The following is a 21,536-nucleotide window of genomic DNA, read 5'->3' on the forward strand; positions in this document are numbered from 1 at the left end:
TCCAGGTGGTAGCAGGATATATGAGGGAGCAGTGGGGCAGAGCAACGTAAGACAAGGGTCCCACCGAAGCACAGTTCCCACCATCAAACTGGATACACACATCCTTCATTTCTTTTCGGCTCGACGGAAGAGAGAATTGCATATGGGTGGCATTTACCACGTGGCTAACCTGTATCCTATAAAGGGGTAGAAGAGAGCTCTTTGGTGACTCAGATAGCTAGCAGACGTGATTACCTAAGGAGACAGGATATGAACTTCATTTGAACTACAACAGCCCCCAAACCATCAGAACAGCCGCGGGCAGCTACTGATTAATCAGGGCCCACTTACCCAGCATGGGCATTATCTGGGGCTGCATTCCTTTCTCTTTTGTGCATTTTTATGTTTTTATTTACATTTCCCTTAGAAGTGGGGAGAGAAGGAAATGCAACCACTGCCTTTAAAAATGGAGACGGCAATGGCACCCCACTCCAGTACTCTTGCCTGGAAAATCCCATGGGCAGAGGAGCCTGGGGGGCTATAGTTCATGGGGTCGCTAAGAGTCGGACACAACTGAGCGACTTCACTTTCACTTTTCACTTTCGTGCATTGGAGAAGGAAATGGCAACCCACTCCAGTGTTCTTGCCTGGAGAATCCCAGGGATGGGGGAGCCTGGTGGGCTGCTGTCTAGGGGGTTGCACAGAGTCGGACACGACAAGCAACTTAGCAGCAGCAGCAGCAGCCTCTGAAAAGCCCTAATATAATAGGAAGTTCAAAGTGGACTGGGTATCAAAGTTTATCAAGGAATTGCTATTCGTTTTGAGTGTGCTAATGGCACCATCCTTATCTGTTACACATACATACTGAAGTAGTCATGAGTCAAAGGATATGGTGCGATATCCTGGGATATACTCTTAAAAACTCTAGCCTCCATCTTCCCATCACTCTCAAAAATGTGGAGGAGATAAATGAAATAAGATTGGTAAAACGTTGACTTTGGAAGTTGGAGGATATGAAGAGGTTCTCTGTTGTGTACGATTGGAAATTTCCACAGTGAAAGACTTGAAAATCAATCAAGCGCTTGCAGGGAAGGTGTGGTAGAACCCAACCCTGGGCAGAGATGGATTCTGCCATTCAAAGAACAGAGAGTTCAACACTAAAGTCCATGCCAGGAGCCCAGAGGCCTTGGAATAAACCAGCATCAGAGCTCCTGACGATCTCCAGACAGGAATTTAGCTGGGACTGTCCTGGGTGCTCTTGAAATCTGCAGGGCATGCCCTCAACACCCTTTGGAAGTCAAAGCAAAGCCTTCTACAGCATTCCCTCTGCAGCTTCCTCTGTATATCACATCTACAGTGAGCCTCTAAAGCACAAGTCATGAAGACGGGGTTGTGTCTGAATAACGCTCAGTATAATTATACCACATGAGAATCTACTATTATTACTTAAAGGCTTTGTACATGATTATCGATGGTAATGCCCACAGCCTTTAAGCAGTAATAACAGATTCATTCTAACAACAAGGCAAATTCAGAAACATTTGAGCCAGTCTGTACTGACACTTCCTCAAATTTACATTCTAAGATTTTATATTCAGAGCAAAGCTCTAGGAAACTCATTGTAAACTGGCTGATCATTAAAATTCAAACTTGTTTATCAATTTTGGAATGAGAGAGGCAGAAATATGGATCATTCCATTACTATTCTTATATTTTTCTCCTTGGAATAATTAGGTATTTTAAAAATGCAGTATTAAGAGAGGTTAGGATTATGGCATGAACTCTGATACAGAATTAACTGGGTATTATGTTTACTGCTCGTGAACTTGGGTTCACTACACAGATGTGGTTACTGAAATGCTACATGCAGAAAGGTCTCTCTTAGTCATTTAATTTAATAACTGCAGTATCTCAAGACACACTCGGAATTGAAATGAGAGCATAAAGAGTCAGAAACAGGGTAATGCTCTAAAAAACGCCTTATTTTCCAGTGAAGCTGACTGCCTTTCAGTGAACACACAGGTGTCTAACTTCACTACACAAAATGAAAGATTTTTGCAGCGAGGTATTTAGCCAGGATAAACGATACAAAAATACCTATGTCGCATAGATACAACCACTAATGAGTGCTGGATAATTCTGGTAAATAGCAGAACAGAGAAGAGCATCCAAGGAGTAGCTTTCTCCATCAAAATGACAGACATCTCAAATTTACTGCTAGGAGGGGAAGGGGATGACGGTTAGATGCAGCAAATGAATTAAAACAAAGAATTCAGTATATAAATGTGGCAAATTAAAATGCTGTACAAATCTGTTTTAGTAGTTAAGAACCAAAACACCATGCTTCAGTGGATTGTCTTTGACACATTTCCATGGTGAGAACAAACTCACTACTCTACATCATGTAGATGGCAACATCTTTCTACTTTAAATTGGCCAACACCTCTAAACAGTAACAAGCAGAAAACTCAAATGATTTATTATGTTATTGTTACTTTATCTCATTTTGGAGAGTAACATTTACCCAAGAGTGTTAGTAAAATACCGAGATTTTCTTCTCTCAAAGTTTCATTGAAAGAATGTGTTAGGGAAAAGAAGTCATCTGTGTTGGGGTGTTTTCTTCTTTTTAACACTAATAGATGTTTCATTTAGTTATTATTTGAGCCTGAAACCATTCCAGTACAGCTGCTGCTGCTGCTAAGTCGCTGCAGTTGTGTCCGACTCTGTGCGACCCCATAGATGGCAGCCCACCAGGCTCCTCTGTGGGATTCTCCAGGCAAGAACACTGGAGCGGGTTGCCATTCCCTTCTCCAATGCATGCATGCATGCTAAGCTGCAATACAGAGAATGCAACAAAAGAATAAAATGGATCAGAAAATTTGTCCTCTCAACTTTCAGTAATACATTGGAAGAGTGGCCCTATTTTCCCATCAAATTCTAAGGTACTCAACTATTTTTCTAAGTGATCATCTTCAAAATGATGTCTGTTCCTCAACTTACTTGATTTTGTTCATGAAAACAAATCAAGATCCCAATACCCAACGTCCTGGAATTATTGTATTTTGAGGTGTTGGGGGTTACATAGCACAGATTCTCTCACAATTAACTTCAATGTGGTGCTTAAATGATTTTACTTCTTGAAATCATGTTATATCAAATATACAGAGTAAGTGGCTCACATTGGCACATGGAAAGAAATTAATCATAAAAAGATTATAATCTCAATGCTATTCCTTTGGTATAAGCTTTAGCTTTTCAGTATGTTACCAAGAATAAATCACTAATATTTCAACTCACACATCCTTATCACAAGTACTGGTTCCTTTCAGGATCATTGTGATGTTCGATGCCTCGGTAAAGTTTGCTCCCGTGACGGTCACATTACTTTTCCCTAAGGTCGATATTTTCTGTGGCTCAATGGACGTAACAGAGAAGACCTATTGGAAAGAAAAGATTAAAACACAAGATCAAAGCTAAGAAATGGCATTGTTCCAAAAAATCTGTTTATGCACTGCCGTTCGAAGAAATCACTGGGAAATTACAACATTTTGCAAACACAAGCCGACAGTGTTTAATGAAATCAATGTATTCAAAGAGGACTGCTGCAGATTCACGTCTCTCAACATGCAACAGCATGAGGTCAAAGCAATTAGTCTTTGTCTCACAAGACAGTTGAAAATACAGTTGAAGGGTCTGATATTCTGTCTGAAGAGTGAGATATCACTAGAGTTCTCAAACATGCTTACTGCCTCACAGCCTCTGGAGGCTCACAACGTAACAAAATGAAGTAAAAGATGAGGCGTCCACTGACTGTAAGTCAACAACAGATGCATCATCAAGTTGGAATAAATGTCATCCAGGATAACTTAAATTCCCAAGAAAGCAGTTCCTATTTTTTGTTTGTTAGTTTCAGTAGGCTATTTGACTCAAGGAGTATACTGCAGGGAAAAAAAAAAAACCTCAAGAAACCAACCAGTTGAGTCACCTAATATCAAGTAGTTGGATGCCTAAACTCCTGGAGCCACCCACTGTTATTCCACGTTTGTAGATACCATCTCCTCCTTGGAACCCACTACAAGCTTTATCAGGTTTTTTTCTATCAAGAAAGTTTCCCTTGGAATAACCCAATAACTGGGGCCCCATATCATGTAGATTTATGCACCTTACTTCTCTATTTGCAACATCTAATCAAATTCCCCTTAAAAAAAAAAAAGCCCTTTATTTGACAGCAAGAATCATTTTCCCTTTCAAAGACAAACCAATCTTGATCTCTTTCATTTTTCTCTACAGATGCCATTGTCTATCTTTTTGATTATTGAGTAGTTGTTTTGTAGACTATTTCCAGTAAGTCTATGTTTTTCTATAATATGGACCAAACAGAGCAAGATTCTAAGATTCTAGCCCATACAAAGCTCAGCAGATCTTTAGTATGAGTGAATTTTCATACTCACACTCCTAGTGTTAGAAAATGACCCCCAGGTCCACAGATGCTTAATCATGTGGAGTTTGGCTAAGTCATAAATACCGAGTGTATCCACTTAGAGGATAAAGTCTAGGAGGAAGCCACTTAAGACCCTGGGGGAGTTCATGTCCAGCACCTGCCTGCCACCTGCTTCTTCGAGCACCCCAGTATCCACTGCTCCTTCGTATGTATGATGCTCATCAGGATGGCCTTGCCATGCTGCCCACCCTGCTGAAAGGATATTTTATCATTCTGCTCCTTGACAAACACAGGTGCTATATGGTGGAACAGTCACCATCGCTCATGATCACCGTGGATTGATTTTCCAGATTGAGGTAAATTCATTGTTAATGTCATCACAGCAATGATGTAATGTGACAGGGAATTGATTTCAGTGGCAGAATTTATTTTAATCACTTAGTAAAGGACTTCAGTCCTGTATTTATAGAATCACAGAGGGCCTGAGAGGGTCACTTTAATTATTCTGTTAGAGTTGACTGCATTTTATGGGGGAAATTATCTGCAAGAGTGGTACTTGGAATGGGGGGGATTAGCAAAGACGTGGAAATAAATCCCTCGCAAATGTCAAGTGTGTGTTGTATACCAAAAGGCTTACTCTTTGCTCTGACAGGATGCCAGCTAAGTGAACAGGTATTTGTTAAACACCTACAGGATCCCTGGGATGGCACGAGGTACTGTGGGGGACACAGGACCTCTGGGTGCACTAGATCAGGAAAAAGCAAATTCCTAGATTTGCCTGAGCAAGTTTAAATTCAGTCCACTGCTCGTTCTTGGGCAGCCTATGGAAAAAAAAAGTCAAAAGAAGAAGAATATTCCATGACATGTGTAAACACATGAAATTCAAATTTCAGCATCCATAAATACAGTTTTTTGGGAACACAGCCACACCATCATTTATGCATTGTCTGTCACTGCGTTTGCACTATAATGGCAGAGCTGAGTCTTTGCAACAGAGATCACATGGCTTGCAAAGCCTGAAATATTTACTGTCTGACTTTTTGAAGAAAAAAATCTGGCGGACTCCTGCTCTACTGGGTCCACTGTCTTCTTTGGGAAGCAAGAGCCTTTAGGTAAACCTTCATCTACCTATAAATGTGATGCAGACTTCACATTTATATCCAACTCGGCTCTGATTCTCGGGTTTCTTTGCAGATAGCCCTTCTCACTTCTTCTACTTAGACAGTTGATGTCTGCTCAAGTGAAATTTCAAACATGCCAAGTAAATGCTACTTCTTTGCTTTCAGGAGAGGCTAAAAAGAGAGCCTTCTAACTAGCCTAAAACAGATTTTCTAAAGAGGGTTATAGTTTGCTCCTTAAACAGCTCCACAAACACCATCAGAGGACCTGCCATGTCACCTGATTAACTTTTTATTTCCCCCTGAGTAGAGACAGTCCTGCTACTTTCAAAAGGATTTTGTTTTAAAACCTTATTGTTGACAGAGGTTTCTAAGATGGAATCTAGCCCTGGTCTATTTTGTGAAAGCAGATGCTTCAGATCTGCTTGCAAAGAGGGTCAGATTAGTTGTCCTTTGTCTGCTTGGAGAACCTCTTTTAATAAGTGAGTTAAAGTGCTACCAAGCAGACCTCATTAAATAAACAACACAGATATACAAGAAAAGACAGTGTGCCTATATGGCTGTACTATATGCCTACAATTCTTAGAAATACAACACTTGCTATTTTTACTGATAGATAGTCTTTAAAAATCCAGTACATACAAAAGGCCAAGAATGATCTCGCCACACACTCAGTATTCTAGATCTATTTCTGTATTTGAATCAAGACTTCATTCATAACCTGAAATGAAGTAGCAGGTCCCATAAGCTGACACATACAAGGGGTTAATTTAAAAACATAATCTAGCTTGATGCAAAGAGATTATTCCTTACAGCCCTGTGGAGTGAGATTCCTCCCTCATCCTATGCCCAAGGATTTCCATTTATCAAATCAAAATATCAGTGGCTCTAACCCTTAGAGCCCTGGGTTGCCCAACAATTAACCTCAGAACAGTTTACTTCCTGTCAGTTACATTTTAAAGACTTAAGAGTTATTTTTAAATGGCTGCACAATTTTAAATTATTTAATAAAATATTTGGAACTCTGGCTTTAAATCACTGCCTATTTGATATTTTAAAAAAGCACATTAGAAACTGGTTAATTAGGTGATTACAGAATACCCAGTTATTTAATTTTATTTTTTTTTAAAACAAAGTCATTATAAGACACCGGAAATAGCACAACCACTAAGAACTAGTTATCTCTGCAAAGGTCTAAGAGGATTACTCTTGACAGGAAGAGTACCTTTTGTGAAACCTGACATCAACACAATGCAAATTACCATGACATTAATGGAGAAACTACCATTATGACTGAAAAGAATATTAGAAAGAGGTACATTAGGAAGGCTCAATTTATTAAGACCAAATTGTACTCTATTAATCTGTTTCCAAAAAAAAATCTGAATACAGCAAAGCTCTCTGTAGGCCTGGACCTGAATCAACACTCAGGAAAACGTTTCTCAGATTTTCACTCGTGAAATTAGTTCAGACGAGACTAGATAAAAAGTCACATGGATTAAAAAAACCAGCTGGAAATCTGAAACCAAAGGACATTAGAGAGATGAAAGGTAGCACAACTAATTAAAGGAAAGTGCCTTATAGGGCCCTACAGGGGTGAGAATTTGGTTCAGAATTATTTAACATCTTTATTAATGACCAAAAAAGATGGAAGTAATATATTAATGAAATGTATAAATTGAGAAGAGTGGTAATCAGCAGTGCAGATGGTAAAGTGTAAAAAGAGGTGAGGTGTAGAGGGAGAACACCAAAATACAGTCCCACCAGAGAAAAATGAGAGCGTTAATTGGAACAAAAACGTCGTGTCCATCTGATGCTCAGACCCCAGCTGAATGCTTCTTCATGGCCCACCCATCCATGAAGGGACTGGTCCTAGGGAGCTTGAGATGCAACTGCCATTTGGTCGTAGCAATTATCAAGAGTTAGAATTCCAACTGAGATGGAGCAGGAGACTTCCGAGCAGGTGACAGACCAAAGCCTTGTGCAGAGAGATCAAGGCTTGCTGCTCTGACCTGAGGGGGACTTGAAGGGGAGGCTGCCGAGGCCAGTCCATCAGGTAGCTACTCTCGGTCACGGAACCTTCTGAATGTGGTTCCTCAGACCTGGCTGAGGCACCCAGGACTCTGTGACCAGGGTGGGCAACACCTCCATTCCATTAGAGACCCCTGCTTGCAGATTTAACCCCACCAATCAAAACCCATCCCTCTATTGAGCTTCAACTTCAATATGAGATGCTTGATGCTTCCCTCTCCTGAGGGCCTCGGTTTCCCATCTCAAGCCTTCTCTGCTCTTCCCATCTTGCGGAAGACGCCAGGCTTGCCTGGGTCCAACTCCTTTTCTTCGACTATGCTCCAGCCTATCACCCCATCCCAAGCCTTCAACACTAACGCACACTCCTGACAGCTTGCCCAGGCCACCCAAGAGAAGTCCCTTCCAGACTGACTCTTATCATTGATACTACATTGAGGTCATGCAGTATATGTGGTTTCGTTGCTAAGTCCTGTGCAACACTTGCGACCCCATGGACTGTAGTCCGCCAGGCTCCTCTGTCCATGGGATTCCTAGGCAAAAATACTGGAGTGGGTTGCCATTTCCTTCTCCAGGGGATATTCCCAACCCAGGGATTGAACCTGGGTCTCCTGCATTGCAGGTGGACTCCTGTACTGCAGGCAGATTCTTTACCAACTGAGCTACAAGGGAAGCCCCATGCAGTGTATACTAGTGATCAAAGCTGTGGCCTAGACTGCCTGGGTTCAAACCTCGTGTGTATCACTCACCACCCACTGACCCTGTGCAAGCCAACATTTGTCTATCAGGTGGAGAAAACAGGCCCATCATAAAGCTCCAATAAAGAGGCACTTTGAGCTCAGGATATAACCCCAGGCTTCACAAATATGGGCCACCCCTAGTCAATTTTGCACATTCTGGCATTCCTGCTTATAGCTTTTTCTGTCGTACACACTAAGAAGCTTCATAACAATGCATCCCCAACTATTATAAGTTCTTAACATAAACTCCATGAGGGCACATATTTTGCCTCTCTGCCCAGCACACAGTAGGTGTTCAATAAACACCTTTCAAATGAATGAATACAAGAGCGAACCCCACAGCATGCAGCTCAGTGCTAGGCCCACAGAAGCTACTCAACAAGGCACATGTTAAACTTGACTTTGCTTTTTAAGGCAGGGACCCTGAATGAGGTGATTTGGGTTGACCGTGAGGAATTAAAATGCACATCATACGTGATGGAGGAAGAGAAGAAAACTCACAAGAAAGAGAAGGAATGTGAATCTCCCGAGAGCAGGAAGACGTGGCTTTGTACCGTGCGTTTCTACCCGGCAGTGATAAGTATAACAAATATTAGAACAACCTCATATCACAGACCTTCACAACCTTTCCTTGAGAACAGGAAAGACAGAGCAGTCACCTCTTCTCTTGGCAGGTGGAGGCCCCAGATATAAGATTATTAAGAAAAGGAAGGAAAAGAGGTTAGGGCAGGGTGACAAGGCCAACTGTTTCTGACAGAGACTGGCCCTGACCGTTGAAAATACTTTCCATCCAAAGGGCAAATATATTGACAGATTTTTAAGTTATTTGCCCTATTCTGGTGATGCGGCCCCTAATGAAGCCCCCTAGGGTTCTTTCTGGTTTGACATCAGTAAGTCCATTCCTGGTTCCCATGGGGGAGCTGCCATGACAGTACATGTTTTTAAGCTGTGGTCAAGGGATGGCTCACAGGGTCATGGAACAGTATGAGGACAACAAAGCCAAATAGGAGTCAGCCAGGAGCCCTCTCTTGTAAGTTCCACATGCTCGCACGCACGCCAAGTCGCCTCAGTCATGTCCAACTGTCTGAGGCGCTATGGACTGTATGGCCTGCCAGGCTCCTCTGTCCATGGGATTCTCCAGGCAAGATTACTGGAGTAGTTTGCCATTTCCTTCTCAGATGAGTTCATTCATGCATTAAAATAAAAAAGTCTTGAAGAACATTCTATTGCTACTGAAAAACAAGATGTAAGGCTCTATAGATGCAGGCTCCAGGGTCACTTCAACCTTGTTCTGTCCCATAACTTCCTGCATCCTTCTGCTCCAGCCAAACTAAATCACTTGGGGTCTCCCATAAGGGGTGCACTGGAATTTTCTGTGACGCACTATGCTTTTGCAATGCCCGCGCTCTATGCTTAGAAGACCCACCCCGTCTCCAAGTGTCTCTTCCCTTAACTATCGGCTCCATGCCATCTTGCATCAATCCATCCATCCATCAATCAAAGACTTAACCAACCACACTGATGAAGTGTTTTTAACTGCCAGGCCCTGGGCTTAAATAATCAGGAATGACTAAGACAAGGCCCCGGGCACAGAGAGGTTCTCAGGGTTTGTGTACTTCCTGGTACCTTTCCTAGGTTACTATTTTCTATCCTTTATTCTTATTTCTGTGCTTATGTACACATAAGATTCTTAAGACTGACGACAAGAGATGTTCCTGATTCATGTGTATCCTCCTCATGGTATCCATGGAGCTCTGTGTATTGGTATATATTCGGTGCACAATCAACACCTGTAGGGATCTTCAATCCAAGCTCAGCATTAGGACACCCAAGACTGTGTACCATGCATTCACATCTCATGTCCCCATGCCTGGCACGTAGGAAGCACTCAGTATGTATGTGACGTGGAAGATGCACTGAAAGAAAGCCTTTGATGGCTTCTCTGTTAGGAAGAGTGTTCCATGCTTCATTCAAAGCCAACCTGAAGGCCAAACTGGAAGTCTGGATTTACACATTCCACATGATAAGGAAAAGACAGCAGTGTATCACAGAGCAGGAGAAATCCATCCGGTGACAATACTCCATTCCCAGTGGTTCATTCTGAACTGAGTCATTCATTCATTTCTGGTCATGCCATGCAGCTTGCCAGATCTGAACTCTCCAGTTGGGGGTTGAACCCATACCCCTTGCAGTGCAAGCACGGAGTCCTAAACCCTGGGCAGCCAGGGAATCCCCATGTATTTAAAGAAAACATTTCAGCATCAAAAAGATGTCTTTCACCAAAGGTCATGCACGGAGAAGCCCTGAAGACAGGTCTGGGCTTTTGTTTATTTCCAGCTTTCTCCTATTTCCTTGGTGACCCCAGTTCTTTCAACCACATATGTCAAAAGGGTCAAGAAGACATAATACAGGAAACCAGGATGCAGTGACTGTATTTTTTTCTTTAAAATAAAAATGTAAAAAGTCACTGCCTGAACCATGACTTAGCAATAGAAAGGGACACATTATTGATGCATAAAAGAATGCGGATGAATTGCCAGAGAATCATGTTGGGTTAAAAAGACCAATTCACAAAGGGTACCTCTGGATGATTCCATTTATATAAAATCTTTGAAATAATAAAATTACAGAATGAAGAACACATTAGTGGTAGCCAGAGGTCAGAAATAGGCAAGTGGGAGGGGAGGAAGAAGCAGGTATGACCACAGACAGGCAATATGGGGGAGACTTGAGGTGAGAGAGTTGATCTGTATCTTGACTGTATCTTTGACAGATGTCATTGTCAAATCCTAGTTGTGATATTGTGCTATTGTTTGGCAAGATGTTACTACTGGGAGAAACTGGGTATAGGTTTTATGAGGTCTCTCTGTATTATTTTTCCACAACTCCATGCAAATCTACATTATCTCAGAATAAAATGTTTGCTTTCAAAACGATCACAAAAACTGAAGAACAAAATCTCAGAAGCCACACTTTCTGATTTCAAAACTTATTACAAAACAGTATTTTATGGGTATACAGACAGACCTATAGACCAACAGAATAGGATATACAGCCCAGAAGTAAACCCTTGTATATAGAGTCACATGATTTTTTGGTAAGGGTGCAAAGCACATTTAATGGGGGAAAGGACAGTTTTTTCAACAAGTTGTCTTGGGAAACTCAATATCCACAGAAAAGAATGAAGTTGGACACATACCTTATACCATATATGCAAATTAACTCAAAATGGATCAAATAACCTAATTTTAAGAATGAAAATTATAAAACGCTTAGAATAAGAGTTTTATGACATTGGATTTGCCAATGATATCTTGGATGTGACACCCAAAGCACAGACAACAATATTTAAAAAAATAAGTTAGACTTGGACAAAATTTTAAACCTCTGTGCCTCCAAGGATACAATCAACAGAGTGCAATGGCCATCCATGGATAGGAGAAAATATCTGCAAATCTTATATCTGATACATGGCTGATATCTAAAGTATATATACAATTCAACCACAACAAAAAAACAAGCAATCTGACTATAAAATGGACAGAACAGTTGAATAGACATTTCTCCAAAGAAGCACACAAATGGCCCACAAGCACACAAAAAGAGGTTCAATGTCGCTAAACAGTAGGCAAATGCAAATCAAAATCACAGTGAAATACCACCTTATACCAAATTAAGATGGTTACTGTTAAAACAAAAAGTGTTGGCAAGAATGTGGAGAACTTGCAACACCGAAATGCTGTTGGTGGGAATGTAAAAAGGCTGAGAGGTAAGGAAACAGAACAGAGTTCCTAAAGAAATTAAAGACAGGATTACCATAGGATCCAGCAATTCCACTGCTGAGTACATACCCCAGAGAACTGAAACAGGGTCTTGAAGAGGAATTTGTACACATCCATTTATAGAAGTATTAGTTACAATAGCCAAAAGATGTCTGCAACCCAAGACATCAATGGAATGATAGAAGTGTCCATCAGTGGGTGACTGAATAAACAAAACATAATATATACAAACAATGCAACATTATTCAGCCTGAAAGGAAATCCTAACACATGTTACAGGACAGATGAACCTTGAGAACATTATGTTAAGTGAAATGAGCCCAAAAGGATAAAGCCCGTTTGATTCCACTTAATCTGAAGTACCTAGAGTAGTCAAATTCACAGAGAACTGAAAGTAGAACAGCAGCTTCCAGGGGCCAAGGGGAAGGGAAAAGGAGGCGTTACTGTTTAATGGGTACGAGGTTTCAGTTTTGCAAGTTGAAACATGTTCTGGGGATAGATGGTGGTGATGACTAACAGCAATGTGAATGTACTTAACTACTCAACTGTACACTGCAAAGTGGTACATTTTGTATTATATGTATTTGACCAATTAAAAAAAAAAAACAACTGAAACAAGAGCAAAAGAGAAGTTTAATTTTTTAAAAAGCCGCTGCCTTTTTGATTTAAACACCTGTCACTACGCCCTAGTTTCATCAACCAATGAGAAGAGTGATGTGGCTCATCACTTAATAAAACCTCAAAGGTTTAAAAAGTCTGAAGATATCGGCACACCAAGCTTTTCTAATGCCTTTAATTAACTTCATAATCCATTTTGATTCCCATTCCCTCTGCTTGTTACTGAATTCACCTACACTTACTCTCAACTGTTTGGTGGTGATTAAAAATGTGCTACTTATTTATATTGGCACTTGACCTTAAGTAGCAGCAAATGGATATGTCAAAGCCACAGATTAGTCAAGAAATAGAAAACTGAGCCTTTGAGAACAAAACATGCTACTGTGTTTGATTTGTCTGCTCCCACTAGACCCAAGGTTAATGAGAAGAAGAACTTGTCCTTTTTGGCTTTTCACTGCATAGTAGATGATCAATTAACGTCCCTTGACTGAATGGCGCCAGCACTTGGGTGCTTAGTGCATCAATTACGTTCTGCCCAGAAATGTTTCCTGGGTTACATTCTCTATTTTCAAACACGTCTGTCAGTTGAGCTTGGTGACTTACTATGAAGAAAATAAGAGGAATTTCCGAAGAAATTTCCATGAAAACTATTTTTTCATGAACGACAGTTTTGAGACACGAAGAGAAATGTATATTTATTACATAGAAACAACTCTTTGTTTTGACACTATTAACTACTGGTTAGATTGTCTCTACAAAGAAAAGCAGTTCAAAGAGATTCATTTGTACAGTTTGCATAGACACGCCCAGCCCTCCTATACCCCTCAGCAATGCAATCATAAACGTGGTTAAGAAATCCCCTCAGTAATATGTGCTCTAGACGTCCCTCTAACTCTTCCTGAGATCACAATGTCAGGTTCAAAATTTGACTTCTACCAGAACATCATTTTTCACAATTACAGATTTTTAATTTCTTTTATGTGAGTGTGCAGCCTCTGATGTATTGAGCCAATTAAATGAAGCTTGGTTAAAAACCAAAGGTAAAACAGGGAATTTGGGTAGAAAGCAAAATAGGGAATTTTTAAAAGGAACCCAAAGTATCAGATGTTACTGTCATTTAAAGGGGATTTTCCCAGCATCAATACAAAAACAGGGTCTGACCTGCAAGCCCCAAGTGGTTCTGTTACTCATATTCTCCTTGAATCTTCCTTCTCCTGCTGTTTTGGGTGGTGTCCATTTTTGAAAAGCCACTGGACAGAGGTCCTGAAACGAAGAACATTCCTTCAACATTGCAATGGGTGGAAATTCAGAGTTTGAAATAAACACAAAATACAGGCTAGGGCTGGGTGGTCACAAACATTTATTTTTGGTGAAACTCTGTACTACCAAAAAAACATCACTTTACCTGGTTCCTCTTGTAATCCGAAGGGTCACAAGCTGTGAAGGGGTGGATGCATTTTCTCTCACTTTTACACCAGGCACAGCCAGTCTGGATACATCCTGGACATCTGGCAACACAGAAAACCAAGATAATTCCTGCATTTTTAGGAAAACACACATCCTAGAATTTCCCTCTGTGATGCTGTGTGTGAGCATTAAAAACAAGAAAAAAAAAAGTCCCTAGACAGACTGTGATGAACCCAGGGAAGACAGGACCGTTCTTTCAGGCTAGGGACAGACTACTGACTTTGTGCCCTGGTCTGGGCAGCCCTCGGGGCTGACGGACCATCATGACGCTTGCTAGGGGGTTGCCACGGAAACCTGAAGCTGGGGTCACCTGCTGCGTTGGAAGATGACAAGAAACCACTGAATCTGTTTCTGCATCCGGTTCTGCTATTCATCTACCTTCAGGTAAGCTTCCCTCTGGACACTGATCTCCTCACCCCTCATAAGCCCGCCCTCACTGGGGTAGGAACACCGTCCAGTGCCTGGACGATGGGAAACTAAAAGTGTTACCTTGGCAAGCAGAGAAAACAGGGTGCCACTGTGTGCTTTTTAATCAAATTAAGGAAGAATTGTGTCTACTAATCAAACAACCATGCACGGATAACAGTGGAAGACTGGAAAAGCACTTAATAGGATAATCAGTGTTAAAGCAAGAACGATAAAAATGGAAATTGAAGTGGGTCTGGAAGTGTAGCTAAGGGAAGCAAGAGAGAGCGTTGGCCTCTGGGACAAGGAGAGGACCAGATCAGGGAGAAGGGACACATTCGCATTTCAGATATGCTTCCAGAGATGCCAAGTCACCCTGAGGCTCTGACCTACACAAACTGCAGTTTTGGTGAGAAAAAGCAAGCAAGCACAGGCTTGCCTAAGTGTTTACCAGGCCACCGAAGCGCACTCGAAGCAGGTCTGCGCCTTGCACTCCGCTTGCTAACCCTCAGGTGTGATGACCTTACTAAGTGCTTTCCAAAAGGAAGTAGGTACCCAGGGAAAGGGCAGGAAAGGGCGGGCACTCACCCTCTGGGGAGCTGTAGGTCTGAGATCTGGTTCTTAATTACCTCTTTGTGCACCCGAGGCAAGTCACTTCTTTTCGCCAGGCTTTACAACTGGAGGTGGGGAGCTGTATTATGTTTAAACTCTCCTTGAGCTATACAATTCTATTTAACTCTTTCCCTTTTTCTTACCCACCCCCCCTCATTTTCATGGACTTTTGAGGCTTTCTGTAACAAGTTTAGCTTTCCCCTCCTTGAATTCAATCTGTTTGTTAGAAATCACTGAACTCAACCCCTCTTTCAGAATGCCAAGGTGGTAAAGGTAAAATCTGGCAGCTCCTGTCCATATAGCTGTAGGGTGGCCTCCCTACTCAGCTTCGAGTTTGATGCCTTTTCCCTGAAGAAACAATGGTTCCCAGGCCAGACCCAAAGAAACCTACATTTGGTACTCATCCAGTTGGTCAAGCAAACCATTGAAAGAACTACGAAATCACTAATAAGACAGCTTCCTATCATTTCCATGGAAACGTCCATCCCATTTTCCAGTTGGAAAACCAGGAATCTGGGAAACGTCTTTTCTCTGCCTTCACTCTGCTTTAGAAGCAAGGAGGGAAGTGTGGTCCTAATTCAGGGGGTATGCAGCTCAACAGGGCCAAACACGGTACCGAAGTGTGGGTCATGATTAACATGCTCTTTTAAAAAAAAATATTTATCTATTTCTTTATGGCTGTGCTGGATCTTCATTGCTGTGCACAGGAGCTTTCTCTAGTTAGGGTGGCTTCTCTCATTGCACAGCACAGGCTCAGTGGTTGTGGTGCATAGGCTCAGTTCCTCCAAGGTGTGTGGAATCTTCCTGGATCAGGGATCGAACCTGTGTCCCCTGCATTGGCACTTGATTGGCACTGGACCACCAGGGAAGTCCTAGCTTGTGCTTTTGATGACAGAGACTTCTGCCTTCTCTTGTCTTTAACTATGACTTCCTTTTACCTCACGCTCCACTCTCTTCCTTGACTCAAATTCCCAAAGTCATTCTGATCCGCAGATAACCTAGCTGCACCCTTTTGCCCATTACTTCAAGGCCACCTCTGGGTCGGAGGAAGATGTATTTCCCTGTGGGTAAAATACACCCGGGCACAGTCCTTTGCCTCTTGGCTGCACTACTTCACTTAGTGGGGCTTGAACAAGCCAGCTGATTAGCTCAGGGGCCCTCCTATCTCCCATTAGGCCATGCTCCAAAAGGCGCCTTGGAATGTCTCCTCCACAAAAGAGTTCTTTAGGAAATGGGAGAGTAAAGCAAATAAATAAATTAAAATCAATGAGAGAATATTTACATTTCAAATAAAATCTTACTCTCTTAATGATGAGCAGTTGGTAAAGTTGAATCTCTTTGACACACGCCAGGAACCGAATGAGAACGTCATGTTGACAACTAAAACATCTGGAGCAAAGAGGGAAAAGCAGTCAGTGACGGCGAAGCCCTGCTATCATGGAGCAAAGCCGGAAATACAGAAAATAAATATTTTTTGCCTCCTCCACATAGAGGGTGGAGTGTGCCAGCTGTTCGCTAACATTTCCATCAGTATGTGGCCTCTTCCCCGGGGCCATTCCCGTCAGGCAGCCGAAGCGCACAGCACAAGCCTCCAAACAGACCCCAGCCCACCTCGTTCCAGGCCTCCCATGGATAATCACTAGGAAAAAGCCATTTCACAGCCCATTTGCAGCTCATCTTCTCCCCAGAATCACTATCTCAGCTTGTAATTGGCCACAGCATAAGAATAAAACAAGTCACTGAGCAAGAACTGTCTAGAACATGATAACCAGAATGTTAGAGAAGAAAGAAACCCTGCACCTTCAGAAGAACCCACACTACAAATGTTTACACGACACACTCCGAAGTGTGGCTCCTGTAGGCTGGGAGCCATGATCTTCTTGGAATCAACTGTTGCCAAATCTACAATGAAGGATTTCTTATTTGCTTTTGAAAACCTACCCATCAGTTAGAAAACCCTCAAAGAATAAAGGAATATGATAAACAGTGGGCTAAATCACCACGAGAGAAACAGCCTACTTCCTGTATCACTGTAACTTACATCCTCTATCCAAGATGATCCCTAAATCTGGTTGTGTATCAGAATCACTTGAGAAATGGATGAAAATACAGATTCCAGAGCTACATTCCTAGATACTCTGACTTGGCAGGCCTGGGGTGTGTTGGGAACCTGGGTTTGTAATCCTCCCCACGTACTGTACTGATGGTGTGTTGCCAGGTTTTGGGGCGGCAGCCTAGGGGGGTGCCTTTCAAATCCCTTTGTGTCCAGGCACCAGGGCTCCTCTGTGACATTTTCATTGTCACCCATTTTGGTATTAGTATCTTCTTCCTTTTATGAATTAATGGGGAGAGCAGATGATACTTTAAAAATGAAAAGTCTTTCCTTGACAAATTAATAAGTTGGCCTAACTTTGTTGGTACCTCTAGTTTTCCTACTGACATATGATCAGCGCTTGATTCCAAAAGTCTGAAAACGCTTACTTTAAGAGGCTTCTCTACAACAGGAATATTCATTCTGAAAGCCAGGATGCCACATAAAATTCTGCTCACATAAAGTGGGTCTCTGTGCAAATGATAATGCTCTGTTCCAAAGACAAGGAGGTTTGGAGGGCTGGCATGACCTCTCAGCAAGAGCATTTGAACATACACTTGATAACTATTAACAGAATGAATGTATGGACAGTAAGCACTGAGGGACTCCCAGGGAAACATACATGTCATCGGAATCTACAAGTGTCCAATGATAGAGACTAGCAAGAGTTGTGCTTTCCTGGGTATCAACTGTGCACAAAACACTCCTGGGAAACCTCACAAGGAAATGAGTATATATGGTCTCAGCTCTGAAAGCATTCAGTTATTCTAGAAGAGACAAAAAAAATTTAGGTGAAACAGCACCATGACAGGATAGCCAAGGAAATACCTTATGAGTGGTTCAAGTTCCATGCATCACCTGGGTACCAAGACTGGGGTGCATGTGGGGGTGCCCAGAGGGAACTGGCATGATTTGGATGATTGGAGCAGAATCCATCAAGGCTGTTATGGAAGAGATGACTTCAAAGCAGAAGGGAGACAGAATTTGATGAAAGGGATGAAGCTACTACAGACTACAGACAAAGGTTTGGTAATGGCCACTGTCTAGCTGGATGCAGGAGGTAGGAAGGGTGTCTGTTTGCCCGCTCAGAATATATAAAGCATCCAGAGAAAAGGGCAGACGAACGGTTGGGTGAAACTGACAGAGGCTTTAAAAACAATTGACTACATTATAAATCAACTGCATTTCAATTTAAAACAAAGATTAAAAAATTTTAAGAATGCAATCAATTAGCTTTTCGCGGTGATCTCAAATACTTCCGAAGCTTATGTTCCAGGTGAGCAAGACCTGCATTTTAATAACCATGTGCTTGACTCCATGTCTTTCTCACCTAAAGGAACTCATGAATCCTCAGTTCATACACTGTAACTCCTAGCCATCTCTTTTTAAAAATTAATTTTTATTGGAGCATAGTTGCTTTATAATATTATGTTTCTACCGCACAGCAAAATGAACCAGCCAAACATATACATACATCCCCTCTCTTCTGGATTTCCTTCCCCTTCAGGTCGCCAGAGTGCATTAAGCAGAGTTCCTTCTGCTATACAGTATGTTCTCATTAGTTATCTATTTTATACACAGTATCAACAGTATATATGTATCAATCCTAAACTCCCAATTCATCCCACCCCTGACCAACCTTTGAATCCATCCCCTTCTCTTCATCCTTATCTGGCTCTGGCTACTTCCACTCTCAGTCCCCTCAACCTGAATCACTGCAACAGCTTCCCTTCTGTCAGGCTTTTCGGAATGCAGCCATTCCCTCCTCCAGCCCCGTTCTCCACCTGTGGCCGTTCATTCAACAAAAATGTCTTGATCATCAATGGCTACTTTGTGCCAGACACTTTGTACCTTCTTTGGCATCCGTTTTCTGTCGCTCCACTCTCTACCCCATTTGACTTGACCACATAGAACCTTTTTTTGGCTCCTCAAACAAAGCTTTTTCCTTCCTTTGGTTGGTCACACTAGTTGGGCTCTGCCTGGAATACTCTTCCCCTTTTTCTTTGTCCAGCTCAACCCTACTCATCCTCCAAGAAGCTTTCCTCGCCCTCTCGCTGCTCCCCCAAGTCTAGTTAGGTGTCCTCTTCACGTACATCTCACAGCGTGCTGTGTTCCCTGCACGCTGCACCCGGCACTGTCCGGTGCTGGTCACTTGCTGCTGTCCCAAGAGGCTGTGAATACTGTGAGCAAAGAACAGGTCAGGCTCTTTTGGTCATGGTGTCCCTACCACCTAGCACAGTGTCTAGCACACAGATGCTCAATAAATATTTCTTGTTTGAATGAACGAATGCAGTGAACCTAAGATGATAAAATATTGGCCATTTCCTTTCCTCACCTCACCAAGGGCATTCCCAGCTTTTCAGATCCCTGAACTATCGGAACCATCTAGGAAGGGTCAAGTTCAATGGTCTCTGGCTTGCCACTCACCTAAGCAACTTGAGGGGGGATTTGCCAGGCTCCATCCTTCTCCAGCCACAGGTAACAGTAGGGGCCTGCGGCCACAGGAAGAGTGGAGCAAAGGTGAGGGGGACCGAGGGAGGGTGCAAGGAGTGGGGAAGAGGGAGTCTCCAGAGTAAGGCTGTTCAAGTTTAACCTGTTTCCCTGGGCACTCTGGGCTCAGGAGGTTCTCTTGCTTTCTTCGTTTTCTAAGAATGATAATAAGAACCAGTGGAGTGCACGTACCTTTGTAAGCTGTCCTGGTTGGGATGATGCAGGCGCAGGTCTCATTGTGCACACTTTTACCCTTGCAGAGCATCCTGCCTGTGTCCACGTTCTTCACCGCGCACTCGGAGTGCCTCGGAGAGAAGCTTCCCACCACCGTCACTGTCGTCTGTGGGGAAGAAAATACAGGAACCAAATCATGTGGCGTTCTTCCATCGTCTCTATCCACCCTAGAGCCTTAAAGGAACTGACCTTCTGACTTGCCACAAGAGAGTTTCTTGGATTGCTGATGGAAAGAAAGAGGTGTTTTATTGGCTGTTTAGTTTTCTCTGTTGTGAATCGAATGTTCATATTCTTAGACCATTTATCTGCTTTGTATGTATTTTTTCTTATCAATTCTTAAGAGCTCTCTGTATAGTATAGATATTAAACCTTATCTGTCATATTTCTGACACATTTTATCCTAATGTACTGTTTGTCTTGCAGCTTATGTGTGTTTTACCCTATATAGTATGTTTTTATGATCAAATACAAAGTTAATTGTCTTGGTTATAAAGTTCTTCACAACTCTTGCTTGTGGACAAATATAATATTGTTTCACCATCTTTGTTGTTTTATTTTTTAAACTTAATCTTTAATCCATCTGGAGTTTATTTTTATACAAAGGATAAGATACGGGCTCAACTTTATTTTTACCCAGATAGTTAACCAGCTAGGTCACAAGCATTTATTTTAAAAAAAAAGTTCCTTTTCCCAACTGAATAGAAACACCACTTTTCTCATATATTAAATCACCATATACCTACAAGTTATTTCTGAACTTTGCACTGCTCCAATTATCTATTGATCCACTTCTTTTCCAGTGTCATCAAATTTTCAAGACTGTGGATTTAAATATACTTATGGTAAATCTATTTTTATTTTCGTAATTTTCTTAGCATTTTCTAGACATTATTTTTTCCATATGAACTTTACGATCATTTTACCCAAATAGGGTGATGGGACTGTGAGTCTAACTGGAATTGTACCAAATATATGCATTAATTTTAGGAGATTTTATATCTTTATGATATGAAGCATTCTCATCTAAACACAAATTGTTTTGTTTATATTTAGGAGGGGGAAGATATGGTGGGGAGAGGAGGAAAAGGGAGTAGGAGGAGGAGGAGGAGGAGAAAGAAAGCAAAGAAGAAGGAAAAAAGAGGAAAGTTAAAGAAAACAGTATGTCAGTGGGAGACCCGTTCTGCATCAGGTGCACTCAGGGGATCTGGTGGGGAGGTGGGCTAAATATTAGGAAGCTAGGGACACAGGAAGCCATCAGCTTATCAGCCACGATGAGGAGTGACAGCCCCTCACCACCGGGAGGTGTCCGTCTTCTGTTACACTTCTGATCTCCGCCAAGTCTGCAGGGCCAGCTAAGAATCCCCTGTCTCTCATCCTTGGATAAGCTCTCTCTCTCTATTTTGCTCTGGGGTTGCATCCCTATCTTTTTACTTTAAAACGTTCTGTTTCTGAGCCACAGAATCATGCTGGAAGAACACAAGTTCTTACAGTCCAACTTCCACTGAACTGAAGTCCACCCATCTCCAGGGG

The 21,536-nt window shown here is 42.0% G+C and overlaps 1 protein-coding gene across 1 annotated transcript in view; it reads right to left on the bottom strand.

Annotated features, from left to right (window-relative positions):
• The window catches only part of PLXNC1 (plexin C1), a gene marked incomplete at its 5' end in the record, with an annotated part of 153,455 nt that overhangs the window by 62,889 nt on the left and 69,030 nt on the right, over positions 1 to 21,536 (bottom strand). Inside the window, 6 exons of the mRNA XM_010839711.1 lie at positions 1 to 176; positions 3,277 to 3,416; positions 13,868 to 13,969; positions 14,112 to 14,214; positions 16,492 to 16,579; positions 19,965 to 20,112. Coding sequence (XP_010838013.1) covers positions 1 to 176; positions 3,277 to 3,416; positions 13,868 to 13,969; positions 14,112 to 14,214; positions 16,492 to 16,579; positions 19,965 to 20,112 — 757 coding nt within the window. The remainder of the gene's footprint in view (positions 177 to 3,276; positions 3,417 to 13,867; positions 13,970 to 14,111; positions 14,215 to 16,491; positions 16,580 to 19,964; positions 20,113 to 21,536) is intronic.

This window comes from Bison bison, unplaced genomic scaffold (assembly GCF_000754665.1).
Source record: "Bison bison bison isolate TAMUID 2011002044 unplaced genomic scaffold, Bison_UMD1.0 scf7180017864133, whole genome shotgun sequence".
Lineage (NCBI taxonomy): Eukaryota > Metazoa > Chordata > Mammalia > Artiodactyla > Bovidae > Bison > Bison bison.